This window comes from Daucus carota, chromosome 5 (genome assembly GCF_001625215.2).
Source record: "Daucus carota subsp. sativus chromosome 5, DH1 v3.0, whole genome shotgun sequence".
Taxonomy (NCBI): domain Eukaryota; kingdom Viridiplantae; phylum Streptophyta; class Magnoliopsida; order Apiales; family Apiaceae; genus Daucus; species Daucus carota.
The window spans coordinates 43,186,188-43,202,028 of NC_030385.2; the positions used below are offsets into that span (position 1 = coordinate 43,186,188).

At 34.7% G+C, this 15,841-nt stretch overlaps 4 protein-coding genes across 4 annotated transcripts; all 4 read right to left on the reverse strand.

The window, feature by feature from the left end:
* Positions 1 to 488: 488 nt before the first annotated feature.
* On the reverse strand, positions 489 to 2,629 carry LOC108222424 (uncharacterized). The gene is made up of 6 exons (XM_017396346.2): positions 2,074 to 2,629; positions 1,864 to 1,953; positions 1,738 to 1,779; positions 1,503 to 1,632; positions 994 to 1,095; positions 489 to 897 (listed from the first exon to the last, which is right to left on the reverse strand). Exons 1-6 carry the CDS (start codon positions 2,299 to 2,301, stop codon positions 797 to 799), a joined length of 693 nt encoding a protein of 230 aa, XP_017251835.1. The 5' UTR covers positions 2,302 to 2,629; the 3' UTR covers positions 489 to 796.
* A 974-nt stretch (positions 2,630 to 3,603) lies between these two features.
* Positions 3,604 to 5,469, reverse strand: LOC135146698 (uncharacterized). The gene is made up of 6 exons (XM_017398682.2): positions 5,186 to 5,469; positions 4,982 to 5,080; positions 4,825 to 4,866; positions 4,588 to 4,717; positions 4,038 to 4,139; positions 3,604 to 3,944 (listed from the first exon to the last, which is right to left on the reverse strand). Exons 1-6 carry the CDS (start codon positions 5,411 to 5,413, stop codon positions 3,832 to 3,834), a joined length of 714 nt encoding a protein of 237 aa, XP_017254171.1. The 5' UTR covers positions 5,414 to 5,469; the 3' UTR covers positions 3,604 to 3,831.
* A 1,208-nt stretch (positions 5,470 to 6,677) lies between these two features.
* Positions 6,678 to 9,690, reverse strand: LOC135146699 (uncharacterized). The gene is made up of 6 exons (XM_017398685.2): positions 8,662 to 9,690; positions 8,382 to 8,480; positions 8,220 to 8,261; positions 7,987 to 8,116; positions 7,117 to 7,218; positions 6,678 to 7,004 (listed from the first exon to the last, which is right to left on the reverse strand). The coding sequence occupies exons 1-6, from the start codon at positions 8,887 to 8,889 to the stop codon at positions 6,901 to 6,903; spliced, it is 705 nt and encodes a 234-aa protein (XP_017254174.1). The 5' UTR covers positions 8,890 to 9,690; the 3' UTR covers positions 6,678 to 6,900.
* A 145-nt stretch (positions 9,691 to 9,835) lies between these two features.
* On the reverse strand, positions 9,836 to 14,957 carry LOC108224120 (uncharacterized). Its single transcript, XM_064094795.1, is given in 12 exon segments — positions 9,836 to 10,141; positions 10,255 to 10,356; positions 10,645 to 10,774; positions 10,884 to 10,925; positions 11,055 to 11,153; positions 11,272 to 11,543; positions 12,824 to 12,892; positions 13,004 to 13,105; positions 13,772 to 13,901; positions 13,996 to 14,048; positions 14,051 to 14,222; positions 14,353 to 14,957. Coding segments are annotated over 12 exon segments (1,503 nt in total). The 5' UTR covers positions 14,581 to 14,957; the 3' UTR covers positions 9,836 to 10,037.
* Between the last annotated feature and the right edge of the window lie 884 nt (positions 14,958 to 15,841).

Sequence of the window (15,841 nt, forward strand, 5' to 3'; positions counted from 1 at the left end):
TTCTCAAACTTATCATAGCATCATATTGTAGCCATTACCGGCATCTCATTACTGCGGCCACCCTTAAACTCTTTCACCACCATGTTTCAGCCGAGTCACTCAGGAGTTGTGTACTCGACATGAGAAAATGTTCAAAATTGTATGTTTACTTTTAGGGTGTTTTAGCTTATCTATACCGCTTACAAAATCACACTGTTCTTAGTATAGGAGAATCTGATATACGTAAAAATTGGTAATATAGAGGGGTGGAATAAATGGACCAGCATTGGCTGATTGGGATGGAATGAATGGATCAGTCTAGGTTAAATCTTCGGCTTATCTTCAAAAGTGTGATTTTTGGGCTGATTAGGATGGAATGAATGGACCAGTCTAGGTTAGATTTTCCGCTATCTTCAAAAACGTGTAGTCAATAACATGTTAAAAATAATCGCGGTATTTTTGGAATTCTGATCTTCAAAAACGTGATAAAAGTCAAAAAAAATGTTATACTAGTCGCTAAACGATAATATTATAAAATTAATCAAATTTCAAGTCATGATACTGGGAAATAATCCTGGTATATATGTGGGTTACAAATGAACGGAACCTTATCTCCCACAAGCTTTTACGACGGTGATCCTTTCCTCCTTCAGTAGTACAAGTGTTCTATGCATCTCTAGGGACATTGTTTTCTTTTAACGGGGTAAAGGACTTTTTGGAGCTCCTACGATTACGTTTGCCTCTATTCCGAATCGTGTTTTATCTGACTGAAACTTGAACTCTTGATCTCTCTGACTCCCAAGAAAACTACAGTTTCCTAAAGTGCACTACGTAAATACTTTCCTTGATCTTCTTGGTTGGAAAGTTCCTTTTGTATTTTTTTAAGGAAGCCCAGCATCAACTCCAGACCCTTTCCATCTGAAACAAAATCAAACAATTTAGTTGCAGATAATAATACTCGCCGTGCCAAATAAACACTACAGTTTTACATACAGCAACTATCTGGAAAATTACCAAGTCTTGGTATTGTATGCCCCTGGGGATGACGGATCACTACAGGATCTACAAATGATTCTAGGAGCACTTTACCCTGTGGTTTCACGACGTCCATCTCGCCTATTAAAACAAATAAAAAATAAAAAAAAATTGTCAAAGCGTATGATCTTACAAAATTTCAGTTTCCTAACTGTTTTCTTATCATTAAACCGAGAAAAATAAATTATTCTGTATTATGTCTCACGCGGAAGTAGGGTTTGAGGAGGGTAAGGTGCACCGCTCCACATTCATTGCTAAATATAGGATTTTCTCTTCCTAAAGGTAAATGTTACATGATAGATGATACTACTACTGAAACTACCTAATAGAGAACCAAAGATAAGACTTATAAATTTGTATGTGTGTTTTTGCATCATGTAGCAGCTAGCATAGAATATACAAACAACCATGTAATCCAACACGGGTCCGGTCCCTGACAAGCGATCGATCTAACCATCTTATCCCATATACCAAAACCGGATATTTACCTAAAAAGTGCAGAGAAGGGCAACTAATTGCATCTGAGAATGCCTTCACAGACAAAGCTTTATTCTCTAACTTGCCGCCACTAATTATTATCAGAAATTTGATTTTTGGTACTTTCTTGAGAGCCAAACCCTACACAAAATTTTAAACAGCACAACAGATTTCCATCGTAAAATGTCTGATAATACTGCAAATAACGAAAAGACAGAAAGGAGTATAAGAGAATCTATTGCAGACCTTAGGTTGTAACCCAGGCAGTGCAGCTGATAAAAAGGATCCCTAAATTAATCAAGAATCGAAAATAAAGTTTGCAATCATCAACAAATCTCTAAATGAACTAGAATTCTGAAACAGAGAACGTACCTGTGAAAAACCTAGCAGACCGTCGATAGGTCCATGCTTAATCATGCATTCTTGTATATACTCAAGACACTCATCAAAATTAGTAAATTCCTGTAAATTTAAACATAGATGAATGCAATGAACTCGTATTAAAATAAAAACAGTCTTTTATATACACATTTTAAACTTGTAACCCTAAAGCTTGCAGAAGTAGTAGATGATTAGTTTGACCTTGTCAGGTTGGTACCACTCATAATAAGGAGGATCAAAGATTCCTTTAACGCCAGATTTTCCTGTACAAGGAAAAGGCGCGTCTGGGAATACTAACTCAAGTTTATCAAGAACAGATGCAGGCCATTTATGGAGCTGAGTTTTGAGTATATGACCACTGGTTCTGAAGCCATGAAGGCACAAGAATCTTGGTTTTCTTTGCTTTATAATCTCAACCTCACCACCCATTTACTCTTGATGCTTTGAATTGTTCGTTGTCACTAGAAAGATTGCTATAGAAAGAAATGTGAAGCGGTGATTAATTATGATATGATAGTAATGTATGAAAATAGTATGGTCTATTTGTACATATATCATTCATTTGTAGGAACTTCTGGAAGATGCTAAGCAGTACTGTCTGATGATGTAGTTGAGTCATTAATGTGGAAGGACATTGTAGTTAAGACTCCAGTGTATTATGCATATTCGAGACATGTTTGGTAGCTGAGAACTTGGATGTTGAAGCAACTAATATCGGAGCCTGTGCTACCCTCTGTATCACACATTCTCACGATTACAAGCTTAAGCAATGGTTCGCAACTAAAAGATCAAAAAATGAGAATGTTAACTATATAGCAGAACATGGAACTGTTCAAGTGCACATAATTGCAGGTATGTGTTCTTTAAATGTACAATTTCATACTAATCTATCCGTTTCTAGAGTACTAACAAACTGTAACACTTTAGACTGCGTTCACTTGGATGGAATGGAATGGGGGAGAAATGGAAAGAAATTTGTACTCTGAATTGGGGGTGATCGGACAAAATGTTTATCCTTCAATCATTCCATTCCAAGCTATTTGCACTAGAATTCTAAGCCGCATGTTTTGGAAGGAATGCTCATTCCACATTTTTATCATGTTTCTGTACAAGCTTCAATCATAGAAAATTCAGACTCACTCATATTTAGTCACTTTTTTCTCATATCTTCTTCTTTCTCCATAAACCTTTTTATAATTTTTCATTACATTCACTCTTCATTCTATTCCATCCAAGTGAACGCAATCTTAGTCTATGCTGAAACAGACACCAGTAACGCAGTAAGTATCAAATTTTATCCATTTCTGTCTAGCGGATTCTAACTAACTTCCAGTTGCCTCGTGTTTTCTCCAGTCACAAACAGAGCTCATCGCCGTACATAACAGGAAAAGCTACCAAGCAACATAGGAAAAGATGGAAAAGGTGAACTAAATCATATCAGGGAACTGAAGGGCATGTCAGTCCCAACTTCAGCTTTTTATACTTCAACAGTCTGCCAAAAACCTTTTTTTTTTTTTATCTCAAATGGCCTTCAATTGTTTGATAAACTACATCGCTCCTATGTGGAAACATAACCATTTAGCGAAGACCTTGATACAACAACAGACAAGAGTACAAACACATTTAGCGATTTCTCTTTAACCACAATCAAGACTTAATAACCAACGTCTCCACGACACTGGCACAGGAACAGAGGGTGACATCAGGATATGTATATGTACAAGCTCAAAATAAACAATAAATCAAGACAGATTGCTCCCATTAATTTAACTAATAAATTTATTCTGGAAACAGTTCCAACAATGCAGCTAAAAATTAAATACATTCACTTATCATAGGCTGCTGCTTATTCATAGCACAGATTAACCCATTATTGTTGACATCAGCTGAGAAACATATATAAATATATAAGTTCCGGACTCATACAGACAAGCTTTCAGATTAAGCTCAATGTTATCTTTAATTATTTTCAAGAGCATTCTCTGAACACTTTTCTTCTTGAGCTTCCTGGTCGGTAAGTTCCTTTTGTATCTTCTCAAGGAAACCAAGCATCAACTCCAAATTCTTTTCATCTGTCAAAAAAATTTATCAGTTCAGTTATCAATAATGGTACGTCGTACCATATAAACAAAAAGAAATTTTAGAGACGCTATTTGGAAAATTACCAAGTCTTGGTATTGTATGCCCCTTCGGATGATTAATTACTACAGGATCGACAAACGAGTCCAGGAGTGTAATCCCGTGTGGTTTCAGAAAGTCTGTATCGCCTGTTAAAATAAAAACGAATGACATTTTTTTCTCATTTCCTCAACTGTCTGATGATCGAACTGTTAGCATATAATATACAATTTTATAATATTGCCTAAACATAAATTGTTAATAATGTGAGAGGTCTAAAGTTCGGAACTCATCCTCCCTTCCGCTATAAATAATTAAAAATCACCTCCCAAAAAGACAAAAGTAACAAAATACTGTGAACAACTTCAGGTGGAACAGTAGAGGTCCTTGTATAACAGTGTAGTTACAACTTACAATATCTATCACATTAAGATTCAGTTTTTCATGTTGATCCGCAGATCCCATATTAATAGATCAGCTTAGGTTCCTTTTAACAGTTTTTGAATCAAGAAAAAGAGATACCTGTCAGTTTTTCTCTTGCATCAAATTCATGGACTTGTATATAAGCTAAATTCTGTAGTAAAACCAATGATTTACCTAAAATATGCAGAGACGGGAGAGCAATTGTATCCGCGAATGCCTTCTTAGAAAAAGTTTCATTCTTCAACTTAGCACCACTGATTATAATTAGAAACTTTATTTTTGGTACTTTTGTGAGAGCCAAACCCTGCACAAAATTTCAAACACCTCAACAAATTACCATTATAAAATTTCTAATAATACTACAAACTATAACAAACTAAAGAGAGTATCAACCAGAACTCTGGTGCATACCTTGGCTTGCAAACCAGGCAGTGCAGCTGATAAAATGGCTCCCTAAATAAATCAAGATTCAAACTTCTAGTAGTCAATAACAAACAGATATTCTTGTGCGTAAATTCGAAGGAAAAAAAATAAATTATTCGTCTGAAACAAAAAAAAAAGAGTGTACCTGGGAAAAACCAAGTAGGCCATCAAAAGGTCCATGCTTGATCATAAATTCTTGTATATACTCAAGACACTCATTAAAATTGGTGTACTCTGTGAATTCCTGTAAATATAAACATATAAGATATATAAATAAATAAATAAAGATTTCATTCATTTTTCAAATTTAATGGACTCATATTAAAATAAACAGATGCTTAGTTTTGACCTTGCTAGCTTGGTACCACTCATAGTAAGGAGGGTCAAAGATCCCTTCAACACCAGATTTGCCAGCACCGGGATAAGGGGCATCTGGGAATACCAAATCAAGTTTTTCGAGAACAAATTCAGGCCATTTATGAAGCTGAGTTTTGAGTATATGACCACTGGTTCTGAAGCCATGAAGGCACAAGAACTTGGGTTTTTTTTGCTCTCTGATCTCAACTTCACCACCCATTGCAGTCTTGATTGTTGTGAATTCTTTTTTGTGTTATATAGTGATGTTTGGCAATACCAGGCAGGGGCAGTTGGATATTTAATAACTATAGTTGAGACATCAATGTCTGTTTCTTTTGTTTGGTCATATACAAATGTTGATTGGTAGCTGGGACATTGGATGTAGCAGGTTAATTTATTCAAATAGATCACTCAGATTGCCGGCAAGAGTATAATATTATTGTTGTAAATATTGTTATGCGCAACATCAATAAATTTGCAATATGTAATATATTTTTGTAAGAATATAATATAAGAACACGTAAAGTCAATTCCTTAACTTCTGGGAGAACTCATACTTAAACAGAGTATTAGAGCTCAGGTTAGCAGTTAGCACATGAATCGAATTCGACCCTGTGACACCAGGTGATAGGATAGAATATAATATGATCCTTGTAAGCCCTCTTCCCAACACCTCGAGGGGGAGAATTGGTCACTTAAAATGGTATGAGAGCTCAAACTCACAGGATACTCGGTTTCGACTGTACATGAATGCAGGTATGTGCTTTTTACTTTTTTACCACTTACTCTATCTGAACTGGAACAGGCAGTAACTGCCATTTTCTGCCCAATTCTCTGAAGGTGATTCTAACTAACTTTCAGTTGCTTCATTTCCCCTCAAGTTAGAAAGAGAGCTCATCACAGAACATAACAGGAAAAGCTAGCAAGTAAAATAAGGAAAGATGGAGAAGACGAACTAATTTATAACAGACAAAAGAATAGCATGTCATTCCAACTTCAGCAAATAAAACTTTAACCGTCTTCAAATAACTTTTCCACACGAATCTACTTTAATCGTTCAATTAACTTAATCGCCCACACCACATAGGACTAATTTGTGTTTCAACATAGTTTCATCCATATAACAAAACATCAATGCAGGTGAAAACATGGATACGACGACAGACAAGAGTACAAACACATTTAACAATTTATCTTATAATCACAGTCGATTGTTACACTCACTGTTGAAATATAAGTATAAGATCCATAAAAGGGCCTCCTCTAACATCTTAAGGTTTTAGAGGGAATGGTTCTCTACATGGTATCAGAGCGAGGCCTTAAGGTGTTAGAGGAGGCCCTTTTATGGATCTTATACTTATATTTCAACACTCACACACAGTTGACAATTATCGATCTAAGATAATATCCAGGAAATGTACTTTTATTCCATTTAAGTATTAGTTCAAGTCAAAACAATAGCACAGAACATAAGACAAAAAACGGCAGCATAACAAATCGAGAAGGATTGTTCTCTTTAATTGTAATGATAAATTTAGTTTGGAAACAATTCATCTAATGCAGCTAAATCAGATACATTCACTTCAGTATCATCAATTGCTGTTTATTCTTAACGCAGTATCAGATCGTTGATATTAATTGAGAATCATATAAAAAGAAAATCAGAAAATAGTTACACAAGCTTTCAGATTAAGCTCAGTTGCATAACTATAGAGTATTATCTGAACACTTTTCTTCTTGAGCTTCCTGGTTGGTAAGTTCCTTTTGTATCTTTTCAAGGAAACCCAGCATCAACTCCAAACTCTTTTCATCTGTGAAAAATATTTATCAGTTCAGTTATCAATAATGATGCGTCGTACCATATAAACAGAAAGATATTTTAGAGACTACAATTCTACAGATAGCGACTATTCGGAAAATTACCAAGTCTTGGTATTGTATGCCCCTTCGGATGATGAATTACTACAGGATCGACAAATGAGTCCAGGAGTGTAATACTGTCTGGTTTCAGAGCGTCCGCATCGCCTGTTAAAATGAAAACGAAAGACATTTTTTCTCATTTCAACTGTCTCATGATAGAACGGTTAGCATATAATATACAATTTTATTATATTGCCTAAACATAAATTGTTAACAATGTGAGAGGTCTAAAGTTCGATACTCAAAATAAATAACCAAAAAGACAAGAAACAAATACTGTGAACAACTTCAGGTGGAACAGTCGAGGTCCTTGTAGAACTTTATAAAAAAAGCCCGTCAAGGTTTACTAGAACACGAACTACTACTAATTAAGGCTAAAGTCTGATATACAATTTGCGAAAAATAACTAACTATCATGTCCAATTTGAAAAATTAAGCTCTGGAAGGTCAGTCGGCAACTTAGCTTTGCTTGATGCTTTTCACAACATAGATAATCAAACCAAACAGCCATTCACGCCCTTCTTGTGAGTTTAATTGCTATTAAGAGACTGTTTATAGTTAGGCTAATCTATCTTCCATTCTACGTTCTTGTCTCCCGGATAATCTACATTTTCAGACTTGTCTAGTTGTTTTACATGTTTAAATCTGAACTTGTTTGTGCATGTTTCAAAACAGTGTTGTTACAACTTACAATATCTATCAGATTCAGATTCAGTTTTTCATGTTGATCCACAGATCCCATATTAATAGATCAGCTTAGGTTCCTTTTAACAGTTTCCGAATCAAGAAAAAGAGATGCCTGTTGTTTTTCTTTTGCATTAAATACATGGACTTATCTATAAGCTGAATTTTGTAGTAAAACCAATGATTTACCTAACATATGCAGAGACGGGCAAGTAATTGTGTCCGAGTATGCCTTCTCAGAAATATCTTCATTCTTTAACTTAGCACCACCGATTATAATCAGAAACTTTATTTTTGGTACTTCTGTGAGAGCCAAACCCTGCACAAAAGTTCAAACACCTCAACTTACCATTATAAAATTTCTAATAATACTACAAACTATAACAAACTAAAAAGAGTATCAACAGAAATCTGTTGCATACCTTGGCTTGCAACCCAGGCAGTGCAGCTGATAAAAAGGCTCCCTAAATAAATCAAGATTCAAACTTGTGGAAGTCAATTACAAAAAGATATTCTTGTGCGTAAATTCGGAAGGGGGGGAAAACCATATGTCTGAAACAAAAAAGAAAAAGAAAAGAGTATACTTGGGAAAAACCAAGTAGGCCATCAAAAGGTCCATGCTTGATCATACATTCTTCTATATACTCGAGACACCCACCAAAATTAGTATACTCTGAACAATCCTGTAATTTCAGACATATATTTCAAATGTAATGAACTCATATTAGAATAATACATATAAAATTAGTGTACTATGAATAATCCTGTAAATTTAGACATATAAAACAAACAAATAAATAAAGATTTCATCCATTTTCGAATTTAATGGACACATATCAATAAAAACAGATGCTTAGTTTTTACCTCGTTAGGTTGGTACCACTCATAATAAGGAGGGTCAAAGATTCCTTCAACACCATTTCCGCCAGAAGCAGGAAGAGGGCCATCGGCGAATACCAAATCGAGTTTATCGAGAACGAATTCAGGCCATCTATTAAGCTGAGTTTTGAGTATATGACCACTGGTTCTGAATCCATGAAGGCACAAGAACTTGGGTTTTTTTTGCTCTCTGATCTCAACTTCACCACCCATTGCAATCTTGAATGTTGTAGATTCTTTGTTGTGTATATATAGTGATGTTTGGTTTCAGGCAGTGGCCAGTTGGATATTGAATAACACTAGTTGAGACATCAATGTATGTTTCTTTTGTTTGGTCAATGCATATGTTGATTGGTACGTAGCTGGAACATTGGATCTAGTAGGTCAAGTTGCCAGCAAGAGTATATTTTATTGTTGCATTTATTGTTATAACTAACATCAGTAACATGTAATACATTTTTGTAAGAATATGATGTAAGATCACGTATTCACATGAAGTCATTTCCTTAACTTCTAGGAGACCTCGTAGTTAAACACAGACAATCAAACATGACTTGAGTTCGACCCTCTGACACCTACGTGATCCACTGCTGATTTAGAAGAACGGGTCACATAACAATTTCTGCGATTTCTCTGGAGGTGATTCTAACTAACTTTCAGTTGCTTCATCTTTTACCTCAAGTCAGTAAGAGAGCTCATCACAAATCATAACAGGAAAAGCTAACAAGCAAAATAAGGATAGATGGAGAAGACGAACTGGTTTATAACAGACAAAAGAATAGCATGTCATTCCAACTTCAGCTAATAAAACTCAAACAGTCTGCAAATAACTTTTACTTACGAATCGCCCACACCACGCGGGACTAATTTGTGTTAAAACATAGTTTCATCCATATAACAAAACAACAATGCAAATGAAAACATGGATATGACAAAAGACAAGAGTACAAACACATTTAACAATTTATCTAATAATCACAAATCACAATCGACTGTCACACTCACACACAGTTGACCAATTATCTATCTATGGTTGAGGAACAGGAGCGGTGGCTAATTTCCAGGAAATGTACTTTTATTCCATTTAACTATTCATTCAAGCCATACCAATAGCATGGAAAATATGTAAAAAAACAGCAGCATAACAAACTGAGAAGGATTGTTCTCTTTAATTGTAATAATAAATTTAATTTGGAAACAATTCATCTAATGCAACTAAAATCAAATACATTCACTTCAGTACCATAGGTTGCTGCTTATTCTTAATGCTATCAGATTGTTAATATTAATTGAGAATCATATAAAAAGAAGATCAGAACGTAATTACACAAGCTTTCAAATTAAGCTCAAGTACTGCATAACTATAGAGTATTATCTGAGCACTTCTCTTCTTGAGCTTCCTGGTTGGTAAGTTCCTTTTGTATCTTTTCAAGGAAACCCAACATCAACTCCAAACTCTTTTCATCTGTAATAAAATTAAATAATTTAGTTATAGATGATATTACAAGCCATACTATGTAAATAAAATGAAATTTTGGATACTGCAATTTTACAGATAGCAACTATCTGGATAATTACCAAGTCTTGGTATTGTATGCCCCTTGGGATGATGAATCACTACAGGATCTGCGAATGATTCTAGGAGCGCTGTTCCTTGTGGTTTCAGGAAGTCCATCTCGCCTAACAAAATGGAAAAGAATGACATTTACTCATGTGTTTTTCTAGAATATTTTCAAACTTAGGTTCTTATAAATATTCAAATGTCTCGCAATTGAAGTGTTTTCTTATCATGAAACCAAAAGAAACATTACTTGGTATTTCTCACTTTTTGTAATTAATGTTATATGATAGAAGATACAGAATTAGTACCTATCAGCTATCAAGCAAAAAGTATTTACCATGGTTTTTGTTGCATCAATTCATAGAGTTATCTATCAGCTATACTATATACCACAATCAATGATTTACCTAAAATGTGCAAAGATGGGAAGTGATAAACGTCTGAGAACGCCTTCTGCAATAAAGCTTCATTCTTCAACTTACCACCGCTAATTATAATTACAAATTTTATTTTTGGTACTTTTGTGAGAGCCAAACCCTACAGGAAAAAAATTAAATACCACAGCAATCTTCCAATGTAAAATGCCTAATAATATGACAAAATATAAAACACAAAATAGAGTATGAATCAGAAATGTATAAAATACCTTGGCTTGCATCCCAGGCAGTGCAGCTGATAAAAAGGCTCCCTATAAATTAAGTATCATACTTGCAGTTGTCAGTCACAAACAGATATTAATGCAAATAAATTTGGAAGAGAAAAAGAATCAAACAAAGTGAAACAATAAAAGATAGTACTACCCCATGAAAGAGTGTACCTGTGAAAAACCTAGCAGCCCATCAAAAGGTCCATGCTTAATCATACATTCTTGTATATACTCAAGACACTCGTCAAAATTAGTAAACACGGTAAAATCCTGTAAATATTAAGACAATAAACAAAGATTTTTCATTTTTCGAATTCAATGAACATATACACATGTTAAACATATAATCCTATACAACATCACAGAATTGCTAGATAATCAGTTTGACCTTGTTAGGTTGAAACCATTCATAATAAGGAGGGTCAAAGATTCCTTCGACGCTTGATTTTCCAGTACAGGGGAAAGGGGCATCTGGTATAACCAAATCAAGTTTATCAAGAACAAATTGAGGCCATTTATGAAGCTGGGTTTTGAGTATATGACCACTGGTTCTGAACCCATGAAGGCACAAGAATTTGGGTTTTCTTTGCTCTACGATCTCAGCTTCATCAGCCATTTCACTCTTGAATGTTGTAAATCCTTTGTAGTCAAGTGAGAAGACTGTTTCACAGAGAATATTTTTAAATCAGTAATATATAGTTCTTTTTGGCAAAAAACAAAGCAGCGCTGTTGGATATTTAATGCTAATGTTGACGCGTAGCTGAGACATTAACATGGACTGACATTGTTGTTGAGACATCAGCGTATCATATTCATATCGGAGACATTTTGTGGTGGCTGAGCATTAGTTGTAGTAGCAAGTAATATCTGTCTATCTGATAGTGTGTTGCCTCTGTATCACATAATCACAAATTAAGCTATGGTTCAGCTACCACCACTAAAAGCTAAAGTCATATAACATGACATGGAAATGTTGAAGTTGAAGTAGGCACTATTGAACGTATGCGTTCTTTAAATCAGGAAATTTTATCCTTATCGGATTTTAGAGTTTTAACAAACTGTACCACTTACACATCTAAACTGGAACAGACCCTAGTAAGGCAGTAACTGTCAGTTTCTCTATCTAGGCTATTCTAATTAACATCCAGTTGCTTCATATTCCTCCAGTCACGGGTAGAGCTCATCACCAAACATAACAGGGAAACTATCAAATAAAATAAGGTGGAAAAGACGAACTAATTCATAACAGGAAAATGAAGAGTGTGGCAGTCCCCACTACAGCCTATACTTCAACTCTCCACCAAAAACTTTTTCCATCTCAAATTGATTTCAGTCGTTCAATTAACTGCATCGCCACAACATATGCCTGATTAATTCGTGTTATATCATATTTTCATTCATATAACAACACAACAATGCAAGTACCAACATAAATAAGATAACAGACAAGGGTAGCAATTTCATTCTGATATTCACGATCAACGCCTTATTAACCAATTATCTATCTGAGACAGGAAGGCTGATATCCGGGAAATGTACATGCATCTCCTTTTAAATATTAGTTATAAGTCGAAAGTATAGCAGAGAACAATAAGATAAAAAGGAAAGAACAGCATAAGTAGCTTATGCATTACCTTAATATAGAAGTATCTTTAACTTGTATGCTACAAAACTCAAAGAAAATAACGAATCCAGAAGGATTGTTCACGTTAATTGCAATAATAAATTTATTTGGAAACGATTTGAATAATGCAACTAAAACCAGATACATGCACTTCCATAACACAGGTTGCTGCTTATTCTTAGTGCAGTAACAAATTGTTGATTATAATAGAGAATCATATAGAAATAAGATTCGAACTCAACTACACAAGTTTTCGAATCAATCTCAACAGCATAATTTTAATCATCCAAGGCATTATCTATATACTTTTCTTGACCTTCCTGGTTGGTAAGTTCCTTTTGTATCTTTTCAAGGAAACCCAGCATCAACTCCAAACCTTTTTCATCTGTAATAAAATTAAATAATTTAGTTATAAATATTATCATGCCATAGCATGTAAACAAAATGAAAGCTTAGGGACTGCTGCTTCACAGATAGCAACTATCTAAAGAATTACCAAGTCTTGGTATTGTATGCCCCTTGGGATGATGAATCACTACAGGATCTACAAATGATTCCAGAAGCGCAGTTCCATGTGGTTTCAGGAAGTCCGTCTCGCCTGATAATATGCAAAATAATGACATATTTCTGTCAAGGTGTACTAGATTGCGAACTGCTAGTAGTTAAGGCTAAAGTAGAACATATATCACTTGCACAAAACAATTAGCCATTTTAGAGACTATGCTCACAAATTGTATCTCAAATTCGGAGGGAAGCTAGACTCTGATGTGAATCGTAAGAAGGTAATTCTGAATTAGAAGTGAATACCAATCAAGTTATCCTGCTGTTTCACTTTTTAAAATTGTTTCTCTTACTTAATAATACCTTTTACTATTACATATAAAAATATACTATATGAATATTCATGTTTTTCAAAGACTTTTCTTGAATTCCAGTGTTGGACTAATCAATCATCTGCTAGAGCACTACAAGGTCCTCTATTGATTAAATTTTTTAACAATTACGCCACTTAATATTTATGGTGTTCACCTACACGTCCAATTGAAACATTAAGTGCTAGAAGGTCATTCGGCAACTTGGCTTTGTTTGATGCTTTTCACAGCACTGAGGAAAAATAAATCAAACAGCTATTTAGGCCTTTATTGTGACCCTAATTTGTTATTTAGAGAATGTTTATTAGTTAAGTATTTGTCCCTGCTTTTGTTGCAGCAAGTTCATAGAGCTATCAGACCAGCTAAACTATAAATAAAAACTAAAGAATTACCTAGAAAGTGCAGAGACGGGCAAGTAATTGCCTCTGAGAATGCCTTCTCTGAGAAAGCTTCATTATGTAACTTACCACCGCTAATTATAATCACAAATTTTATTTTTGGTACTTCTGTGAGAGCCAAACCCTACACATTTTCAACACCGTAACAAATTTGCATTATAAGATGTCTAATAATACTACAAATTATTAAGTGTATCTATAAAAACTCTATTGCATACCTTGGCTTGCAACCCAGGCAGTGCAGCTGATATAAAGGCTCCCTGAAAAATTTAAAGAATCTAACAATTGACAATCACAAACTAATATCATTGTACATTAATTTGGAAAGAAATTAGTGTATTTGTACCTGTGAAAAACCAAGTAGGCCATCAAAAGGTCCATGCTTAATCATACATTCTTGTATATACTCGAGACACCCATCAAAGTTAGTATACTCTGTGCAATCCTGTAATTTCAGACATATTTTTCGAATGTCATGAACTCATATTAGAATAAAAATACTGTCTTATGCATGCACATGTTAAACATATACTCCTATAAGATATAATGCAGAAGTACTAGATGATTAGTTCGACCTTGCTAGGGCGATACCACTCATAATAAGGAGGATCAAAGATTCCTTCTACTCCAGATTTTCCGGTGCAAGGCAAAGGGGCATCTGGGAAAACTAAGTCAAGTTTTTCGAGAACAAATTCAGGCCATTTATGAAGCTGAGTTTTGAGTATATGGCCACTGGTTCTGAACCCATGAAGGCACAAGAACTTGGGCTTTCTTTGCTCTATGATCTCTACTTGACCGCCCATTTCATCAACTGAAAAGATTGCTGTGAAGAAGAAGGTGAAGGGGTGATTGTTAATGATCTGATGTTAAAATTTCCGCGACTATATGTAAATGTTTGGTAATTTATGGGACCCAAGCGCTGATCTCTACACACAAAAAAACAACTACTTATTGGAGATGACGCAACTATAACCTGTGTAACATTTTTCAGGACCCAGACGTTAATCACTACATCAAAAACAGTTACTTGTTGGAGACGACGTAACTATAACTTATATAGCCATGTTTCAAGGAGATGCTAGACACCCCAACAGTAATACTTATCGATTCTCCCAAAACCTCAATCTCTTGTATCATATGGTCCGCGCGTGTTCTCCTAAAACTTCGAGCTGTCGTATATTGGTTGGTAGTTGGGACGTCTGTGTATATACATCTTCTTGGATCATATGCGTACCTTGATGGGTAGCTGGGTCATTGGACGTGGTAGGTCAAATATTTTTGAGATATTATCACTCAAATTTTCAGGATGAGTGTATATTATTGTAAAATCTTTGACGTCACATCAATAAATTTGGGATAGGTGATCGGTTTTAATTCGAAAATGACTTGAAAAGTTGAATTGCCTTCGTTTCGCACACCGTGAACAAATTAACATGACATGTGAAGACATAAATGCGACGCTGAGAGGGCAAGAGTACAGGCACAGTTTGCGATTTTCTTGTTTATACGTTGAACACACAAAAATCATGTCTAACAGAGGCCGGGTAGATGGAAGTAACAGAGTGAACAAAAACATTGAGTGAGATCACTGAGATGCCCAATACATAGAGGCTCCGATAAACTGGTTTTTGACTAGAATTTAGTACTTTGAGCCCGGCGACCTTGGTAATCTGGAACCACTGATAGTAAGGAGGGTCAATGATTTTGATTTTATATGGATTTTAGATAAATTATTGCAGAGTTGATAGAATTGAAGCACAATATTTCAAAATCTAGATGAGATCTCAAAAAGTGTAAAATAGACCGAACAATCTGACAAAATCTATCATTTTATGAAATATAAAAAAATTCAGAAGCATTTAATGTTAATATATTTTAATAAATTTTAAATATTTTCAATTGAGTATTATCGAATTTGTAATCATTATTTAAAATTCTGTCATAACTTAAAATTTCAATTAAATATCTCAAATTTTAATATACTTTTTAAAATTTCAATTGAATATCCTCAAATTTTTAAAAAAAAAGAAACTAAAATGTCTGTCGCTTAAGTGCGGTTTACGT

What these genes read in the sequence shown, in the direction of transcription:
- LOC135146699 (XM_017398685.2), bottom strand. Translation starts at nt 8,889, where the DNA reads ATGGGTGGTGAAGTTGAGATCAGAGAGCAAAAAAAACCCAAGTTCTTG. An exon ending in AGTGGTACCAACCTAACGAG is followed by an intron (nt 8,481 to 8,661) that starts GTAAAAACTAAG and finishes CTGAAATTACAG; the next exon opens with GATTGTTCAGAGTATACTAA. An exon ending in TGCCTGGGTTGCAAGCCAAG is followed by an intron (nt 8,117 to 8,219) that starts GTATGCAACAGA and finishes ACTTTTGTGCAG; the next exon opens with GGTTTGGCTCTCACAGAAGT.
- LOC108222424 (XM_017396346.2), bottom strand. Translation starts at nt 2,301, where the DNA reads ATGGGTGGTGAGGTTGAGATTATAAAGCAAAGAAAACCAAGATTCTTG. An exon ending in AGTGGTACCAACCTGACAAG is followed by an intron (nt 1,954 to 2,073) that starts GTCAAACTAATC and finishes TTAAATTTACAG; the next exon opens with GAATTTACTAATTTTGATGA. An exon ending in GCATACAATACCAAGACTTG is followed by an intron (nt 898 to 993) that starts GTAATTTTCCAG and finishes ATTTTGTTTCAG; the next exon opens with ATGGAAAGGGTCTGGAGTTG.
- LOC135146698 (XM_017398682.2), bottom strand. Translation starts at nt 5,413, where the DNA reads ATGGGTGGTGAAGTTGAGATCAGAGAGCAAAAAAAACCCAAGTTCTTG. An exon ending in AGTGGTACCAAGCTAGCAAG is followed by an intron (nt 5,081 to 5,185) that starts GTCAAAACTAAG and finishes TTATATTTACAG; the next exon opens with GAATTCACAGAGTACACCAA. An exon ending in CCCGTCTCTGCATATTTTAG is followed by an intron (nt 4,140 to 4,587) that starts GTAAATCATTGG and finishes TTATTTTAACAG; the next exon opens with GCGATACAGACTTTCTGAAA.